The sequence below is a fragment of the Berkeleyomyces rouxiae genome, assembly GCF_048999995.1.
Source record: "Berkeleyomyces rouxiae strain 22BRR77 chromosome Unknown BrBRR77_ptg000008l, whole genome shotgun sequence".
Classification (NCBI taxonomy): domain Eukaryota; kingdom Fungi; phylum Ascomycota; class Sordariomycetes; order Microascales; family Ceratocystidaceae; genus Berkeleyomyces; species Berkeleyomyces rouxiae.
In genome coordinates, this window is record NW_027396498.1 from 41,236 (window position 1) to 60,222 (window position 18,987).

Below are 18,987 nucleotides of genomic sequence, written 5' to 3' on the forward strand. Positions count from 1 at the left end.
TTTCAAGCTTATGGACAAGTATGTACACTGCCGAAATGAAGACTTCTTCAAGGGCTTCACAACAGTTGACGCAGGTACCTTGCCTTTCTGGTCCCTCCAGACCTGAGTGCGGCCTCAAGGGACAAGAGGGTTGAAAGCGGAAGCCCGTAAGCAGAGCTGGGCAGAGACACTGAGAGAGTTTGGCTGCCATGTCTCTTCTCTTGCTCCCTTTCTGGTCTCAGTGGCCCTTTGTTGGCACGGGTTGGTATTTCCTGGGCTGTGTGCGTCTGTGATGCAATCAATGATCAGTCGACTTCGATAGGTAGTGGTTGGTTAGACGTAGTTGGAAGTAGTAGTCAGTACTAACTTTGTATGCATGTCGATTGTACAAGCAGTCGATCCCACGAGACTTGGCTCACTACATCAGGCAGGCTTCAGATACGGTATCCTTCTTGATTCCTGCCTATCATGCTGTCACGTCCTGCTGGTTTTTACGAGCCTGTCTGCAGGTCTGCAGCTAGTTGCATGGGGCATGCAACCTTTCTGGAACTGGCAGCTTGGGCAGGGAAGAGAGCTCTTCGTATACTTTGACACTTGACAGGCCTATGTTCATGATTCTTCAAGTAACTAACTACTGGTAGTTAGCTATAATTGTATAGTTGGTCATGTAGAAGCAAAATCGACGTGTGCTGTTGTGAGGAGTATGTAGCTGCGCCTGATGCTGCCGGCGTCTGTTCTTCTCCCTACAGCGCATCTCTTGACGAAATCAGATTTGACTCCTGTGTTTGGTCATGGCCGAGATGGCCGAACTACAGAAAAATAAGGCACCGCATGAGGGACTTGTTCCTGGATCTTTGCGTAGCGCGCTGGCCAGACTATCCTAATAGTCTAATAAAAGTACTTAGACATCCAATTGCAGACTTACAGTCCATTGAGGCTTTCTATGGGACGAGTTTAGTACAAGAAAGCCATCTCTTAGTGGGCGTCTAGCTAGGAACACGATGAAGCTGGTTGAGCTGGTCGTTCAGCTTATCCCTTCCGGCAATCTCTAGGGAGCGGCCATTCTGCTCCGAGGCACGCCTAGCGTTCCCGCGATTCGAGTGTGTCTGTACAGGTACAAGCCAGGCACAAGAGTTATAGAGCTGGCGGGCTGTTTTCATGTACCTGTACTTGTACTTGTACTTGTAGTCCTAGGGCCTTTTGGCCGTAGACACCATCGGGGTTTTTTTTTCAGTGGCAAGGAAATTTTTTTAGCAACACCTTTAGCTCTGGGATTTAACAGCTTGTCTAATGGACCGGGTATCTTTTCTCGTGGCCGTCAATCCTATCTATCGCATACATACATGCATGTGATAGCTGTTGGCCTCCCCAAAAGCACGAGTTCCGGCTTGCAACCACGTCCATTTTGACTCATGTACAGCGGATGTGAAAATCCTACCGACTGAGCCGGAATTCTCGTACCGTTGATTTGCGGGCAGGGATTGGGTTCTCGAATACGGTAGGCGTCGAGCCGAGGTGAGACATTTACTTTTAGCGGCCGAGAAGAGTAAAGAGAAAATTGTAGAATTGATCTTGTAAGGTTGTCCGCAGATGGGTCGTATTATTTGGCGGCATCACTTGTTCCTAATTAGCTGTAGCTACTCGGAAGTCTAACTAGGAATACGGGATCTGACGTTGGTGATCGGAAGATTATGGCGTGTGAGTGGTTGGCTCGCAAGTCAGGTCAGACTTGTCTTGGATATGGGTAAGACCTAGAAGGCTTTGGTGAAAGTTCACGTTGCATCGAGGTCGAAGAAGATTTTATTGTAGACAGTCGAGCTATAGGGTTTAATGTGTGACTCGGGATACAGCATCTGTGGGCTGTGTGTATGAGTCTTTTGAGTCTTTTCTGTTTTTTTTTTCCGACTAGACAGTCTGATATCGTCAAGAATTTCTAAAAATATCATCAGCATTTGAGACAAGGATGGGCTTCAGTTGGAACACGGAGCCAAGCCAAGCCTTGGTTGCGGTTGTTAGCTGACTAACTCGATGTGTTGGCGGAAGAAGGACGGAAAAGTGCAGCAGTAGTAATGGCTGACATAAGCACGTTGCACACCGTACCCTAGTCTCTAGTCATGTTCAAGGGACGCTAACCCTATTAAATTGGAATCGAGCGCACTTACCCCACCTTCTCCAACAACCCCACGCTGATCAGTCCCCTTCTCTTCCTTCAGTCCGCGCTCGGTCGGCTGACTTTGTCAAAAGCACAAGTAGACAAATAAGTGATAGAAGTAGCCAGTCTGCAGCAGTACCAGGAGATGAGTTTTCTTGGTGTTTACTCTGGCGACTAGTGGGTGTAACTACCCAATATCTCGTTGGCATTCAGAAACAAGCTCGAAATGTGTAGAGGCCAACCAAGTAAGGGGGGCGGGTAGGGTTATGAGGGGAATTCTGTCCTCCAGCAATTGCGTGCCGTGTCTGTCCCTTGGTTACAAGTTACAAAGAACTAGCGAGTGAATCTAAGGAGTTCCGTCCTCGTAATGTGCATCTGCCTGTGGGTGAATGCACGTGAAGCCTTGTGAGACTGAGGCTGAGAATGAGTTCTCACTCCAACTCTCATACACTCTCATCTCACCAGCAAATGAGTGGGCGGGGTTCGTTGGTTTTTTTTCTTTCTTTTTTCTTTCTTTTCTTTTGACGTCCTTCTCCAGAGCCTTGATTCTGGCCGTGCTAACATCAGGCCCTCTTCTCATGGTTAACCAAGTGATCTCATAGCAAAACCCAAAACCTACTAGTCAAACCCGGCCTGGCGGCTCACGTGAAACCCCCCCAGCTCAGTCTGAGTAAAAAAACAAGACCACGCCAGACGAACGCGGTGTTCGAGGCCAGCCTCAGCCTTGCTTGCCATCTTCTCCTACATCGAATTTCCATGGCAGGCTTCCAGTTCATCGTCACCGATAATCGCGGCCAAACCCGCCGCGATGACCGCCGCACCATCCGTAGCCAGTGTATGAAGGGCAAGAATAAGAAGCACAAGCCCGATGACGTCTCTGCGGCTGCTGTGGCTGCCGCCGCCACCCACGACTCTCCCGCTGCCGCCACCGCCTCTACGGGTACCAGTCCCGGCCAGAACAAGCCCCAGACCCGGCTCAAGCCCAAGTCCAAGCCGCGAGCACGGGTCGGCCGCCGCCGCATCATGGCCGGTCGACGGTCTCCCATGCCGACGCTTCCGGTCGCTGCAAGTGACAGCGCCGGCTCCCCGACCAGCCAGCCACCTCGCCACAGCCCCTCGTCGTCGCTGACCTTCCATGTCTCGCCCGCACGCTCGCGCGGCTTTTCGCCCCGCGCCTTTTCGCCCCGCGCCTTTTCCCCGCGCCGGTCACCCTCGCGCGCGTTTCTCTCGCGCTTTTCTCTCGCGCGCAACTCTCTCTCGCGCTCGTCCCCGCTTCACAGCCTGCCAACCGCCGGCTCACCAACGGACACTGACTCGTCGGCTGGATCCGACACGGTGCTCACCATCCGTACGCGCACAGCCCTATCGCCCAGCAGCCCTACCAGCCTGACAGACCGCGAGTACACGGCTTATCGTGCGCATTCGCCGCAGCTTGAGGCTGCCGTAATAGCTGCCGTGTCGGCACAAGGTCCGCGGGGTGCCTTGGGACAAGACGTCCAACTGGCGCATTTTGCCGACATTCTCGATGCCGGAGGCCACGAGACGATCCACACCTGTAAGTCTCCCATGATTTGCATGTTCTATGGTCTCGGTCTCTGTTTACTCGCTACGTCGCATCTTCCGAGGCCACTGTCTAAATAATAATGCGTTCCTAGTCTTCTCTGTCGCCCACCAGATCGTCTACCCAGCTAGCATATTCGTCGACTTCTCCCCTAGCAACCACGTTTGGTTCAGCTGGCTGTTTGAAGACGCCGCATACCTTCACGCCACACTGGCCCTGATGATTGGTGTCCGCAATGTACTCAACGGCCGCCAACACGGCCGCAACGTCGTTGCACACGTGACCAAGTCACTGCGTGCTCTCCACGCCCGCATAGCCCACGACAGTGCTACGGGCGACAGCCTGTCAACCAGCAACTCGTCCGTGGCTGTGGTGTTGTCGCTGATCGTCGTGGCCGACATGTTGCAAGACGACCAGAGCGCAAAGTCGCACTTTGACGGGCTACGCCGCATGGTGAGCCTTCGAGGAGGTCTCGACGGCTTCCTGCAGAACGCCAAGATGCACATCAAGATTAGCCGGCAAGAAAAATCCCCCCATCCAGCAGATAGTGCCCCTTCACATGCTAACCATCCATCTATCGTCCAGCTTCGATCTCAACTTTGCCCTCGACCACGGCACCAAGTCCCAGTTCACCAGCAATCCAGTGTCCTTTGCTAGCATGACGCCCCGACCACTGCTTCCGAACTCGCCGCTCATATTCAACCCATCACCACTTTTCGCCACGGCTGACCGCCCACCGTCGGCTTCCATCGGCATCACTGACGGTCGACTAACCACAATCTTTGAAGACATGTTCTTGCTCTCAACACGCGTCAATCTCGTCCACGACTCACTGGCACCAAAGCTCACAGACAACGAGTTCCAGCAATATCTCAGCTCCGTACAGTATCGGCTTCTCCAGCTCGATGATCAGTCGCTTTGCACTCACGACGAGTGTCTGCGACTGTGTCTGCTTGCCGTGCTGGCCACAACCTACCCGCTGCCAAACACGCGCCTGCGTTACCCGTTTCTTGCGCGCTCCTTGCGCGTTACGCTTGACGCCATCCTCCCGCCAGCCGCGACACCCGAATCCATGGCTTCACAACTACAAGCTGACACGGATCGTCGGGAGCTCCTGCTCTGGGCATTACTGATTGGTGCACTGGCAGTCTTCGATGTTGACGGCCGAACCTGGATGCATTCGTTGTGGCGTAGCCTTGAGCCCCCGCACGACTGGGATCAGATGCGCTTTATTCTCGAGCGCTTTGTGTGGTTCCGCCCTTTGCATGATGATGTTGGTCGCAAATGCTTCCACAGTCTATGGGCTGCAGCTGATATGCTCGGTACCTTTAGCCTTCAGTACCAGTACTACGACGATATCCGACCTAGCATCGAGACAGATGGCTACGAAGTAGTCAACGAATAACCGGGGTTATGGGAATAACGGATGCCTCTCTAATCTAGAAATGGTATAGTGGAGGGGCTGTAGTGGGGTTTTTATTTGAAATCCATATTGTGGGGATCTTGCCATGGCGCATAAACCCTCACTGCAATTTGACGGACGGAGTAGGCCCTCTTTTGTCCTTCTCCTCCCCCACGCCGAAAGTCATAATGTCCAGCCCAGCTAGCCTCGCTTCTCTCCTCGGCCTTGCGCCGGTGCCGGGTGATCGACAAGAGCTGTTCACCTCCGTACTTCCTACTATTATATCAAGTATCGGCTCGGTGGCCGCTGTGCTCGCTAACGCACACCACGTCGCTTTAGCTGGCGGCACAAACACGTTTGGTGACGACCAGCTCAACGTTGATGTTGCTGCCGAAAAGGCCATTCGCTCGGCGTTGTCCAAGTGTCCATCTATTGTCACAGTCTCGAGCGAAGAAGACCCAATTGAGCGACCTCAGCCAGCTGCCTCCTCAACGGCAACACCCCAGACAGGCGAGCAATACACTATTGCCTTTGATCCTCTCGATGGCTCGTCCATAATTGCCCCCAACTGGACGGTAGGGGCTATCTTTGGCATTTGGGATGGTCCGACAGCCGTAGGCGCCGACCCTACGACAAAGCAGATTGCGGCTGTTCTTGGTGTGTTTGGCCCGCGGACCACAGCTTTGGTGGCTGTGCGCGTTCCAGGGATGGCACCGCTCTGCTTTGAGATTGGACTCACAGGTGTTGCGGCATCGTTATTGCCATCTCCTGCTCCCCCATGCATTGAACTGCTTCGGCCGGCGATTACGCTACTGGAGCCGCCGTTCAAGACGCGCTACTTCTCACCTGCCAATCTGCGATGCGCTGCCCAGCTTCCAACCTATGCAGCCCTAATTAATCACTACATTACTTCAAACTACACGCTGCGCTACATCGGTGGATTGGTCCCTGATGTGATACACATATTGGTCAAAGGCCACGGCGTCTACGTCAACCCCGTGATTCCGGGTGCCAAAGCAAAGCTGCGTGCTCTGTATGAACTTTTCCCCGTGGCATTGATTCTCGAGTGTGCGGGCGGTAAAGCTGTCAACCCGATGGATGGCCGGCGTATGCTGGAGACACCGGCAGCGACATGTGGCGATAAGGGCGCTTTCTTGTTTGGAACCGGAGAAGAGGTCGACTTTGCTGTGGGGCATCTGAAGGAATGATGGGCGAAGAAAAACAACTGCGATCTCAAGGAAATTGTGCATGTAGAAGTTTGAATGTTGGGACCAAGTAGTTAGTTGCTTGTATATTAGTGCGTTATCTGTGACTATCATTAGGTCTTGTACTAACGAGTCATATTAGTAGAGAAGGCAATCACTCATGTTAGAACGCATATTAGGGCTCTATACCCTAATGTACAATGACGTTGGCACGCTCTCATCATTGAAATATACACGCTTATCATGCCTCTAACACAGACTCTACATACCATTCCGTTATGACGTGAACCTTGTCACTTGAATGACGCGCGCAATTCTTCAGAGGATTTGAGACATTTAGTCCGCTCATCGCTTATTCACCGCAGCTACAAGCTTTCTTCTTCTTCAACCACCGCCCTCCTTTGTTGATGCTCTACTTTCGCAGCTTTCATTTCCCTCCGTTGCCATCCTCGTCGACCCCTCTGATGGCGTTACCGATAATCAATGGCTTCGCATGCAGATCATGCCGCCGCTACGGACCGGCAGCCTTCACAGCCGTCCACCGATAATGCATCGGTGAGATTGTTTGTGCCTAAAAACCGCGATCTTATCATGCCCAGGTTAGATATCCCCAATCCCTCTTCTATGTATGGGCCTGGTGTTAACTCTATCATACTAGCCGCTGGTGGTTCGCATCGTCAGCTTTTCCTATGATTGCCGGCACGATTGGCCCGGTAGCATCAGCCTTTTCGATTCTTGCATTATCACGGCCATGGCGGCAGCACCGGGTGCCCGGAACTTCCATTGCAACGGCTCAGTTTATTGCCGACCCCGTATGGCTGACAGCCATAAACGCCGTGCAATTGGCCATGGCCCTTATTTCTAACGCTTTTCTTCTGCTCAACATGGCGCGCCGCGTGCGCTTTGTAGTAGCCCAGCCTGTGACAATTTCCGGCTGGTTCATCTCATCATTTTGTCTCATTGGACTGAGTGCTACGGCTTCTGGTCCGTTGGTAACATCCGCGCCTGTTCCAGCATCTGAAATTATGTGGAGCCAAGCCTTTTACTATGGGGTGTTTGCCGCAATACTGTACTTTGTGGTGGCTGCGTTGATGTGCATTACGGTCCACGGCGCTACCATGAACCACTACCCCAAGGACTTTAACCTGACGGCCAGCCAGCGGACGCTAATGCTGCAGACAATTTTGATCCTTGTGTATCTACTGCTCGGTGCGCTCCTGTTCAGTCGGCTCGAAGGCTGGTCATATCTGGATGGTGTGTATTGGGCGACTGTAACACTATTCACCATTGGCTTTGGTGACATGGTAGTGACACAGACGGTAGCACGTGCATTGCTGATTCCTTACGCTCTGATCGGTATCATCAGTGTAGGTCTGGTCATCAGCAGTATCCGCAGCCTTGTACTAGAACGCGGCCAAAGCCGCATCGACTCACGCGTACTGGAAAAAAAGCGCCGAAAAATGCTACGGACACTCCGCCGCAATGGCCAGGGCGGGATTCTGATGCCCATTATGGATTCCGAGCTGGCGCTAGACGATCTGAGAGAAGACGAGCTATCATTCGCCCGCGGTTCGAATCACCCATCTTCCGTCACGGCTGCAGCTCCCATGTCTGAGCTCCAACGTCGCCATGCCGAGTTTGATCTCATGCGAACTATCCAACACCAAGCTTCTATCCGCCACAAGTGGATGGGCATGGCCACATCATTTTCGCTGTGGCTTGTGCTTTGGCTTGTTGGCGCCAAGATCTTCCAGGTCATCGAGAAGGACTCGCAAGATTGGACATACTTTGATGGCTTCTACTTTACTTTTGTGTCACTGACTACACTCGGATACGGCGACCGCACGCCCCACTCCAATGCTGGCAAAGCCTTTTTTGTTTTTTGGAGTTTGATGGCTCTACCAACTATGACTATTATGGTATCTAATGCGAGTGATACCGTTGTGCGCGTTGTGCGCGACGTAACTATTAGCGTGGGCAACATCACTATTCTGCCGGGCGAGCGAAGCTTCCAGGCCGAGTTCAAATGGTTTGTTAGTCGTGCCACATGCGGAGCAATATGGCCCAATGTCTACGAGCGCACGTATCTTGAAAGCCAACTACCAGATGATGGACCTATCGGCGGCTACACCGAATACAAACGGCCAATTCCACCCATCCAAGACCCACTACAAGACGCAGAAGACGTGATACGACAACAGGCCTCAGATGCTGTTGGAATTCCAGCGCACACACACTTGCGGCCGCGTGAAACCGTGGCCGCTAATATCCGTACTTCGTTTTCATCTCTGCGCCACCCGTCTGCGCCGCTGCCCCATGGACGAGACTTGCACTTTTTGCTTTCTGCGGAAATTGCCACCGTTGCTCAGCACGTGCAGTCCAAACGCGAAAGAAAATATTCATACGAGGAATGGACTTGGTACCTCAAACTAATGGGCGAAGACGAGACTAATCCACAAACGCACGCAATGGCACGACGCCGGGCGCCTGTGATAGGAGGTCCACCACAACCCTCTATTCCAAAATTCAAGCAGGGCACTCGGCCACACGATTCCTTGAAAGCCCGACGGCGACATAGGGTCCGGGGCAGGCATGATGAAAAAGAAGACGATCATCCAGAGGACTGGTCGGGCTGGAGCTGGGTTGGTATCAACAGCCCTCTGTTGTCCAACAAAAGCGAGAGCCAGTGGATCCTGGAAAACCTAGTTGAACGGTTGCGGCGGGAATTATACCAAGAGCTTTTGGCCAGGGAGGATAGGAGATCTGGCATGAATCCGTAACACTAAGAAAGGCTGAGAAGTTCCCATTGAGATATGTCAAGGTCAAGCAGGCATTTGCTCTCGTGTAGTTGTATGGCATGGTCTGTGTAACGTGTAGATGCGGTTTAGGAAGTTACGGAGCACTTGCAGTTAGTTATTTCCCCATACGCAGGCTCCTGATTATGTCAGCCAGGTCCACATATGACAGCATTACATGTGCCAGTGAAAGCTTGACGGACCTTTGCTATTCTCTTCTGCCCTGTAAAGTCGTCCTTCTCATTCAAGTTACGGTAGCCGACAGCTTATCCTTAACATGTTGGTTCATGCTCCGTAGTTGAGAACACTGAATCGCCTGGCCAGCTTACCCCCTCTCCGGACATCCCCCAACAAGATACCGAGTGGGTTTATTTATTCCCCCCCCCCCCCCCCCCCCACCCCCCACGTCACTTTCACCCTTTTCTCTGATTTCTGTAATCACCTCTATTTCACTTGCATTTCTTTGGCACCTTGGACGTCCCTCAAACAGCATGCCTACCCTTCATGTCTCCTTCGCCGCTCCCGCCAACCCCCCAGGCGTGACCCCGGCCCTGAGCATTGACCAGCTTTGGAACGCCATGTGCACCAAAGTGACATCGCCATCGCTATTTGTACCGGCCATAACCAAGTGTGTGATCCACTCGTCGGAGCCGGGCCTAGTTCGGCGGTCAATAACGCTTAAGACGCCCGATGGTGAAAAGCCTCTCGACGAAGACTGCCGCTTCTTTGAACGCACCAAAATTGTGTTTACACGCCCGGATGGATCGTCTGTGACAAACCTCTTGAGCCCCGGGCCAGATGGCCAGATCTACGTGGTATTTATTTTTGAACTGCTGGAGACAGCGGCTGAGGGTTCTGAAGAACTTGGAACGAAGCGGGCGATACACCAACAGGCAAGTCATAGAGAGATTGACAATCAGGCCCTGGCCCGAGAGAAAACAAGACCTGTAAACACGTCAAAATGATGGGGGAAACGCTCGAAAGCCGGCCAAAAAAAAAGAATAAAAAAAGGGGAACACGAAACTTCAAATACGAGCAGAGGAAATGAAAGATATATACTGACTCTCCTATTGTCCCATCTCTAGGTAGCCCAAAATGCAGTCGAGAAAAGCATCAAGACCGCGCGCGACCTGCTCATCCAAGGCAAGCTCGACACCTAAGATCCATGAAAACGCGGAGGCGGCAAAGCCAAGGGCAACAAACATGTTTTGTATGAAGAGAAAACGGGTGTTAAAATAGGACCCTGTGCGAGATGGGGGGGACAGAGGGGGAGGAAACAAGGGCCAGTAGCAACAATACGATTAGTTACTTCATACAGCATGAAAAGAATATTCGAGATCTGCGGCCTTTTTTTTTCATATGTTTGGATGCGAGACTCAAAAGACTGGTACGCCCATGTTGCTCAGGGCCCGACTACTAGTGATGCCACACCCATAAGACCGAGATCGTTTGTCCGCGCTGTCAAAGCCCTGGTGCATCGATCTGAATCTCGAATGGGGGCCAGGAAAATCGTGCCAGGCTGGCGTATGTATGTACATACATATGTATGAACACAACTTCTTCCTGTGTCATGGAGCTCTAAAAAAGGCATTGTGGTGTCTGCAGATCTCACTGCGAATGGACTAACACGTCATGGAAATGGCAACACCTTACATACATAATACATTATACACATGTAACTACATACACACACATATACATACGCATATGCCCATCATGCTCATGCATTTCTAAAAGAGCCGATGGTCCTCTCGGGATATGTGACACGGAAAGGCGGCGGCCTTGATGCCGGAGTCGAGCCGCTCTGATTGTTTCCGGGGACCACCCCTTTGGAGTTTGTACTAACCCATTAGATGAAATCTTCCGAGCTCCGTCACAATCAACCAAATACTCAAGTTTGTCGGCATAATTACACTTGTCCAGAAAGCGACCACTACTAATACGCGGGCCTTCTTAGGGTTAAGCACACCTGCACAGGGTTGGTAAAATATCCGTGTCCGTGTTTTATCTTTTTTCTCCCCGAGCTTGCCTGTCCCTTCATTCTGTAACTTAAAGACCCCCCAAGTAGGACATTTTGTTTTCTCCTTTGCCCTCCCCTGCTCATGGCACTAAGGCCTGTGCCAAGTGATGCTATAAAAAGATAACCTTTTGGACGGGAGAACGGACATACTGACCAGTTGAGAAAGTGATTGTCGGAAGAGTGTCTTGGAATCTGCCAAGTGCACAGAAGGTGGCAGACAAGAAGAGTGAGATGCAGCATTTAACCACATTTACTCGTAGTTGTGTAGTACACATGATACATGTTGTACTATGACCAGCAGGACTGACCGTCTTTCTTTTCTCCTCTCCGTGCTTGTCTTGAGTGGGCTCCCCTTCTCTTCTCCCCCGTTCCCAAGAAGACCCCGGTCTGCTTCATCCTGGCTGGTCTTATTTAGGTCTTTTTTTTTCTTCTTTTTTACAAAGTTCTTTTGTTGAGTGTCTGTTGTTGTTCCTGGCTCTGTGCATGTGTTTGAACAACAATAAGAATAGAAACACTTGCTGACTCCTACCACCACTATCTTGCCCTAAGCTTTCTTGCTGCCGCTTTCTTCATTCCTTTTCTTCCCCTCTCTCCATTGTGTTCTTATTCACGTTTCTCTCTCTTGCTATTAACTTAAATCTACACACAAATATCCGCTTCCACTTGAGCATCATGTCAGAGTTAAGAGCTCCTAAGCCACCGCTCCTCAAGCCGCGGTTCTACCTTCATGTCGACTTTGGCATTGACTGGGTGCAAAAGGAGGCTACACCATCAAGCTCCGGCCATGATGCCGACCACAGCCAGGCCTCCAAGTCCAGGGCCCATGGATTCTTTTCGTCACGTACCCGCAAAAACCGCAAGCCCGAATTCCTCCAACGCCGCACCCGCTCGCTGGACGAGATGTACCCCGATCTATCTACCCAGCCTGCGCTACTGGACCTCACAGCAACAGCCCCTCCTCCGCCCACCATCTTTCCGTACGCCGTGCTGCCGCTAACCCCCGGTGACTTGAATGCTCGTGATCCGTTAACGGGGTATTACGCCCCTGACGAGTCTGTAACATCGGCGGGGCTTGCTGGGGGGTACTCCGAACCGCCGACGATTCCACTATCGCAAGAACGGAGGCTACATCCTCACTACCAGACGACACAACAGCACCAGCAGCAACACCAGCGTACGCCCTGCACTGGGAACCAATACCGCTGCCAAGCTCACACCCGTCGCCAACATCAACAGCGCTCTTCATCTGCCTCAGGGTCTCCTCGCCATTTACCCAGCACTTCACAAGAACCCTCTTCACGCATCGATACCGTCTCCGATTTTACTCACCCATCCAATCTTGTCCCTGGGGGCCAGCCTCATGGTGCTCTCCATCTGCCCCCAGACCCGTTCCAGGAACTATTTCTCTCCCCCTTCTTCTCAACGTCGGCCTCTTCTTCTGCGCTCGAGTCGGCATCCAAAGATGGTCCACAATCGCCTCCCCACCTCTCAAAACAAAGGCCACCGCCGCGGGCAGATAAGAAGCTGCCTGAACCGCCACTGTCTGGCCATGGCCGCAATCACAACCACCACCACCATCACCATCACCAAAACCACCGCCATCTCAGCGCATTGATTTCACCACTCTCTGAGTATATGCCTAGTCCGATATCCGACCGTGGCACTGATTGCGAGTCAAACTTTGGGTCAACCTGCTCGTCGCCAGTCATTTCACCATTGGTCCAGTCCGCTATGCCGGTGCATAGCCGCGACAACTCCGGGTCGTTCCCAGCCAATGTCACAAGTGGCGCCACAGGTTACACACCATTTACGCCACATGGCCAACCTCACCTGCACATCCGTCCTATCAGGGCCAACACGTACCCTGAGGACCACAGCATCACCAAGGCCGCTGCTCTTGATGAGCAGCAGCAGCAGAGTCCGCTGGTGCCGGTAGCTTCCAATGCGGCCGAGATGATGGCGTTGAGCTCCGCCATGATGACGGTGGATAGCGGCTTCGAGGACCAGCGATGGAACTGGGCCTCGGGCCCTTGAGAGGGGGGATTGATTAGTGCGTGTTGTGGCTCGACACTGTGTGTTAGCACTGCGCCCATCGTCTCCTGAAATTCTCCCGTCTACAAGTAGTTCAAGCATGTATCTATGTACATACATACATACTGACTACCTTTTTGCTTCGCTTCTTTGCCTTACTTATACTTGCATCTAATTTTGACGATACCCATCTCGTAATAATTCTCCCCCTCTCTCTGGCTTGGTTCTCTGTATAGAGTGTCTTATTCTTGCCACGTAACCCTCCTTTGTTTCTTTTCCTGTTCTCTTTTGTTTCCACGGCTTTCATCGCTATGCTTGACATAGCCTTAGCTAGTACATATATCTCAACATCTTTAAGCAAACTTAACTAGAAATAATACCAAGTTGCCACCTCTCCACATGTGTTCACAGCGCCGTTGTGCCCCGTATCTTGTTTTCTCAGTTTGTCTCGCACTTTGTGCTGTGTATATTTTTAAGAATCATGAGCACGAGATGGTGGAATCATGAGCTGAAATGTTGTATGTAGTTAACTACATTGGAAGACCTGAATACCGATGTGAACTTCAGTGTGGAGAATACACAACACCACCTAGCCAATCAGAGCATCACATGGCAGCAAGACCCTTAACCAATAGGAAAACCGGGAGCACCACAAGCAAACCTCCCCTAAATGTTCGTTAAATCTTGGAACACACGTGACCTTATATTATGGGAGTTTGGTGACAGGGGGGCTGAACATCACGAAAAACGTCTAAGTCAAAATCAATTCAATTCCCAAAAGTTCAACTCAAGGCCAATTAAATTCAAAGAAAAACCACAAGTGAGCACTCAAGTTAGCTTTGGATCGAGTGTCGTGTAGCTGTATTGCCATGAGTGGTGACGTACAAAAAGGCCAAGTTAGGTCGCGATAACTTGGCAGGCCTTTTTTTATATGTGGGGAAATGGTCACGTGTGCTCCAAAATTCAACGGAGCAGTGCACTACGATCCAAAAGCACGCAACTGTATATCCTCAACCAGGCAGAGAGATGGATTCCTTTTTAGAGTCCAGGATCAAACAAACAGAGCTGGCGAAATGTATCACTAACCCTAACCATGCCTCAGAGGCCCAATCACAACCAACCCTGCCTTACCCCACCATCAACCCTCTAGTTGTCTCAGCTTACAGATAACTCCTCAGCAGGCTCACCGAGTGGCAAGTCACGATAATTTGTTCACGAGAGCAACTGCCTCTTCTGGTGATCTTGTATAAACTGCCCGTACCCCGCTCTTCCTAGTCACAAAAACTTTGTTTTCCCTCCACATGTTCTTTTCCCGCTTCAATCTGTGCATCACATTTCTCGTTTTCTGCTGATTATAGTCGCTTCGTTTTTTCCTTCCGTTCCATCCTCTAGCCTGGCATCTGGCCCATTTCCGAAGGATTTTTGGCCCACTTCTTCGGCTTGTCATGTCCAGGGACTATCAACTAGGGTTGCATAGGGTTGATCATTCATCTTCTTATGAATCAGAATCGCCCCTCCAAATGTCATCCAACGCGCCCATTTTCCCGCTTTGCTCAGGCTCCTGTTGGGTGACCTTATGTGCGTTGACTTGAGTCTCCTTTCTCCTCTGCAGCCCGCTCCGCACATATCGTTGCGCTTCCTTTAAGTCTAGCTCTCTATTTCCGTCGCTTTTACATTGCCCCCTCACCGTGGCCCCCTCCTCCCTTTGGAACCACCTCCAAGTTCGTCTCGTTTCTTGCAAATCCCGCACTGGATCTAAAACTTGGCGGGATTCTTGCTTTGCTCATACTTGTTCCCTTTCTCTTTTTGCCTTTAACTCTACCTGAATCTCGATTCCTCGCCGATACCTAATTTGGCTTCACACTGGGAAGCTTGGACTTCTCTGCCTGCGCCTCCTTCTTCTCGCATGCTAAATATCTTCTTCTCTCCCTCTCTTCCTTTTGGATTACCTTGCAACTACTACTATCCTTTGCCTTACTAACTCTGGAACTGTGAAATTGGTTGACCCTGTCACTAAACCCGTCACCGACCCTCCCGAATCCTATCAACGACTTTCTAGTCACCGCCGAGATAATCCTCACCATCTATCGTTTGTGAACCAGCCTTCATTCGCCACTTAGAACGCCCCGAACCGACTCAATAATGCCCGTGGGCAAAACTACAGATCGCAACATCCGCTCTGGATCTTCAGCTGCCGCCAACGTGTCTACAAAGGCCGAGAAATCAGTTTCATCTGCTACATCACCCATGGCATCTGCTAGCCACCGTAGCATCAACATGGCTACCGGTAGTTCCAGAGGTGGCAATGGGAACTCCCAGTCGGCCGACGGAGGTCAGACTGGAAACAACCGTGCCGATGGGCCTCGTAGTCCTCCTAGTATGTCTTGTCTACCCTCTCTTTTCTGCAAATGCTTGCGTTCCTTTTCTCCCGGGAAAAGAAAAACGAGCTTCTCAACGGTGTCGGGTTGATGGAACTTTTAAACCTGTTGCTAAACATTGAACTTACACAATCTCTTTACCTACAGATACTTCTCATGTTCCGTGCAAGTTCTTCCGCCAGGGTGCTTGTCAGGCGGGTAATGCCTGTCCCTTCAGCCACGACATTGGTGCTGCTGCCGAAAATGTTTGCAAGTACTTTGCCAAGGTAAGCTGTCCAGGGAAACCGATCAACTGTCGTCTACAACATCCTAGTTTTGTGTGGATTTACCGTTTCCTTTCGACCACCTCACTGCTACGACCATTGCAAATTGGTCCATGGCGAGCTGGGGAGGGGAGAGGGGCGGCTCTGATATTGTAGGATGGAGTTTGGAGGGCCAGGGTTCCATAAAATTCACATGCAAGCAGGCATTTACGCAGTCATTCACACATATCCAAACATACACACAATCCCGCAAATCTACATACACTAACCATATCCCCTTTCATCTTCCTTAGGGAAACTGCAAGTTCGGTCCCAAGTGCGCCAATATACATGTTCTGCCTGATGGCCGACGGGTCAATTACGGAAAACACGGGCTCACTCTTGGCAATCCCTCTCTAGCCATTGGACGCCAGCACCATAACCCGACTGCCTACAATCAGACCAACACGGTCAGTGCTCTGACCTTTAGTCTCAATGGCGAGTTCAGTTCCGATTTCAACTTCGAGGAGCACTCAGCAAGCCAGCAGGGCGGTGGAACTCCCGTTCAAAAAACCATCAACACTGACATCCCGGCTATCGATGTTCCCTACCCGACCGATGCCTTTGGCTCTCCCCGTGATGAGCCCAGCTCTGCCCGCTTCGGCCCCGGCCTATCGCCTATTGGAACTGGGTTCAATGTACTCGATGCACCTCTTCCGGCTTCGTTCGATTCCACCGGCGTGAGCAATGCCGCATTGTTTCCTTCGGGTCCCTGGCCAGCCTCAGTGCCTTCAAAGTTTGGAATGGAGTCTCCCCTTCCGAGTTATGCATCTCTCGACCCGCGCGGATCTGACGCTTTAAAGATGCTCCATACTAGTGCTTTTGGTGGTGGTGGTGACAAGTATCTCTCGACTTCGAATGTCATGCTTGGTGGCAGTCCGTCGACGAACCTGCTAGCTGTGGGCGAAGAACAATTTGGAAGACGCGCTATGCATTCTAGCCGTTTTTCCAAGCCCAAGGTCCTGAGCTCCAGTGTCCCGAAAGGACCTGCAACTGTTGACCGCGACTGGGATCCCGAGTTTGCTTTCCTGGAGGAGGACTACGTTCCGCAAAACCTGCAGGATCTTCTCACGCCTGCAGAAAAGGCACGCCGTGGATCTCTGCGTGCAGTTGATGCTGAGGAGCCTACTGGTCTTTCGGGAAGCTACAAGTACGGCAGCCCTATACTTAGTGCCAGTCCTAGTCGTTGGGGACCGTTGTTCCAGCGCCAAAAAGAAGAGGAGGAAGCAGCTGCAGCAGCCGCGGCGGCCCGCGTCAATAGGGTATCCGCATTCGGCGTCGTTGGTTCGCCTCTGCGCAACTCTAGTTTGGCCTCTGAAGTGCGGACATCAGCGCTTAGTGCTGGGCTGGCTTCGAGTCTGGGTGGCAAGCCCATTGGCGGAAGCTTTACCAACAGCTTTGGCGGTGGTGGTGATGGCTTCTCGATGCTCTCGCAACAGCTGAGACAAACGCGGCTAAACGACGATGCATCTAGATTATCTGGTTCACCTCTGGGTTCTAGCAGCTTGGCTGGTCTTCCTGCTCTTTCAGTCCTCTCGGGACCATCTACTATTTCTGGTCTTTCTGGCCTTGCTAGCTCTCCGGGACTGTCTGGCCTCAAGGAGCGTCACATCAACATCCCTACAACAACAGCACCGACCAGCCGACTTACCACGACGATTGACGAAGAAGATCCATCAATGCTGTTCGATATGGAAGAACATGAACACGAGAATGAATCCAACCACAAGGTCAAGACAAGCGGGCATTCCACAGCATCGGAAAGCAACGCTGAAGAGAAGAAGGCCCCTGCGGCGTCAAAGCCAGCGACAACGACTGCAGGATTTAGTTACTCGGCAGCTCTCAAGTCCAAGGCAGCCCCGGCTGTGCCCGTGGTTGTGAAGAAGTCTGCAGCCTCGAGCTCGTGAGGTGGACGATTTTGTTTTCTCTAACCCTCCAAGCTCGATGCATCACTCCAAAATGTTATTCTCACATGTTGTCCTTCTCCTCTGTTGTCGAAAATCTTGCCCCCGGACAGTCTTGTCGAATTCTAAACACCCCAACATCCACACCCCAAAACCAAAACCAAAACAGATCGACGGAAAAAAAAAGCCTTTTTTGCATTCACCTGTTATAAACTATCTACCTTTGTCATTTTACTTTCTCTTCCTTGTGAGGTTTCGCTTTATTATTATTTCGCTTAATTTATCTAGACTTTATGTGCGCGCCTACAGCCACTGACCCCATGACATCTGTCGATGGACTTTTGAAAATATCTGACGCGAGTGAAGCATTCAATTACAGTAATAACCGTATTACACCTCACTTCTCCAAAGTGCACTCCAATTATGTTTTCGTCCATCCCTAAAAATGGCATTCCCTAGTCTAGCGCCCTTACCACTTTAAAGCATCATTTTCAAAAAAAAAAAAAAACATCACGACTTACACATCGGATGCTTCATCGCGTCGCAACTGTTCATGTTTCTCCCAAACCTAAAGAACTTGACATCATTAAGGATTAGTTGAAAGCACAGTAACATCATTAGCGCTATAACTAGACCTCGGGAATCTCGAAAGTGCATCTGCCGCTGGGGAAATTTGCCCTCTCTATGTCGTCTTCAAAGGGCGGAACATCTCGCCAACTGGTACAACGTCTCGGACCTGCACCCCTCTACGCGGATCTCTGTTTCCGGCTCCGGCCATAACAATGACAGAATCAAACTAGACTGGATCAACTTTTTCCAACTCCACACAGAGGAATACCAAGTTGGTGACCATTGCCTTTTGCTCCTCGATGGCTTTGGGTCCCATCATACCGAAGAGTTTGTCGACAAGTGCGAAGAATATCCTAAGTTTTACTCCTTATTTTTATATAACTATATGATTATACAAAAGACTAACAATTCAAATATTGTTCCATTTATCTTTCCCTCTCACTTGACACACCTTCTCCAACCGCTTGATGTCGGCGTGTTTCAACCGTTGAAGCATGAATACTCAAAGCTCCTGCTCGCCGCACACCGCGACGGCTTCACCGATAGGGTGAAGGAGACCCTTCTTTCAAGCATCACGAAGGCGAGAAAGAAAGCACTTCGGTCCGAAGTCGTCAAATCGGCCTTCAGAAAATCAGGGATTGTTCCTCTAAATCCCTTGGTCGTTTTGTCAAAGCTCCCCACAAGATCA

At 51.2% G+C, this 18,987-nt stretch overlaps 6 protein-coding genes across 6 annotated transcripts; all 6 read left to right on the forward strand.

The window, feature by feature from the left end:
* Positions 1-2,887: 2,887 nt before the first annotated feature.
* BROUX77_006132 (uncharacterized protein) lies at positions 2,888-5,097 on the forward strand (the record flags this gene model as incomplete). The annotated part of the gene is made up of 3 exons (XM_073751083.1): positions 2,888-3,686; positions 3,787-4,210; positions 4,278-5,097. 3 exons carry the CDS (start codon positions 2,888-2,890, stop codon positions 5,095-5,097), a joined length of 2,043 nt encoding a protein of 680 aa, XP_073603201.1.
* A 185-nt stretch (positions 5,098-5,282) lies between these two features.
* Positions 5,283-6,302, forward strand: BROUX77_006133 (uncharacterized protein; the record flags this gene model as incomplete). Its single annotated transcript, XM_073751084.1, has 1 exon — positions 5,283-6,302. One exon carries the CDS (start codon positions 5,283-5,285, stop codon positions 6,300-6,302), a length of 1,020 nt encoding a protein of 339 aa, XP_073603202.1.
* A 480-nt stretch (positions 6,303-6,782) lies between these two features.
* Positions 6,783-9,079, forward strand: BROUX77_006134 (uncharacterized protein; the record flags this gene model as incomplete). Its single annotated transcript, XM_073751085.1, has 2 exons — positions 6,783-6,898; positions 6,958-9,079. 2 exons carry the CDS (start codon positions 6,783-6,785, stop codon positions 9,077-9,079), a joined length of 2,238 nt encoding a protein of 745 aa, XP_073603203.1.
* A 506-nt stretch (positions 9,080-9,585) lies between these two features.
* On the forward strand, positions 9,586-10,254 carry BROUX77_006135 (uncharacterized protein; the record flags this gene model as incomplete). The annotated part of the gene is made up of 2 exons (XM_073751086.1): positions 9,586-9,987; positions 10,180-10,254. 2 exons carry the CDS (start codon positions 9,586-9,588, stop codon positions 10,252-10,254), a joined length of 477 nt encoding a protein of 158 aa, XP_073603204.1.
* A 1,532-nt stretch (positions 10,255-11,786) lies between these two features.
* Positions 11,787-13,148, forward strand: BROUX77_006136 (uncharacterized protein; the record flags this gene model as incomplete). Its single annotated transcript, XM_073751088.1, has 1 exon — positions 11,787-13,148. One exon carries the CDS (start codon positions 11,787-11,789, stop codon positions 13,146-13,148), a length of 1,362 nt encoding a protein of 453 aa, XP_073603205.1.
* Positions 13,149-15,287: 2,139 nt separating this feature from the next.
* On the forward strand, positions 15,288-17,732 carry BROUX77_006137 (uncharacterized protein; the record flags this gene model as incomplete). The annotated part of the gene is made up of 3 exons (XM_073751089.1): positions 15,288-15,522; positions 15,671-15,789; positions 16,080-17,732. The coding sequence occupies 3 exons, from the start codon at positions 15,288-15,290 to the stop codon at positions 17,730-17,732; spliced, it is 2,007 nt and encodes a 668-aa protein (XP_073603206.1).
* Positions 17,733-18,987: the final 1,255 nt, after the last annotated feature.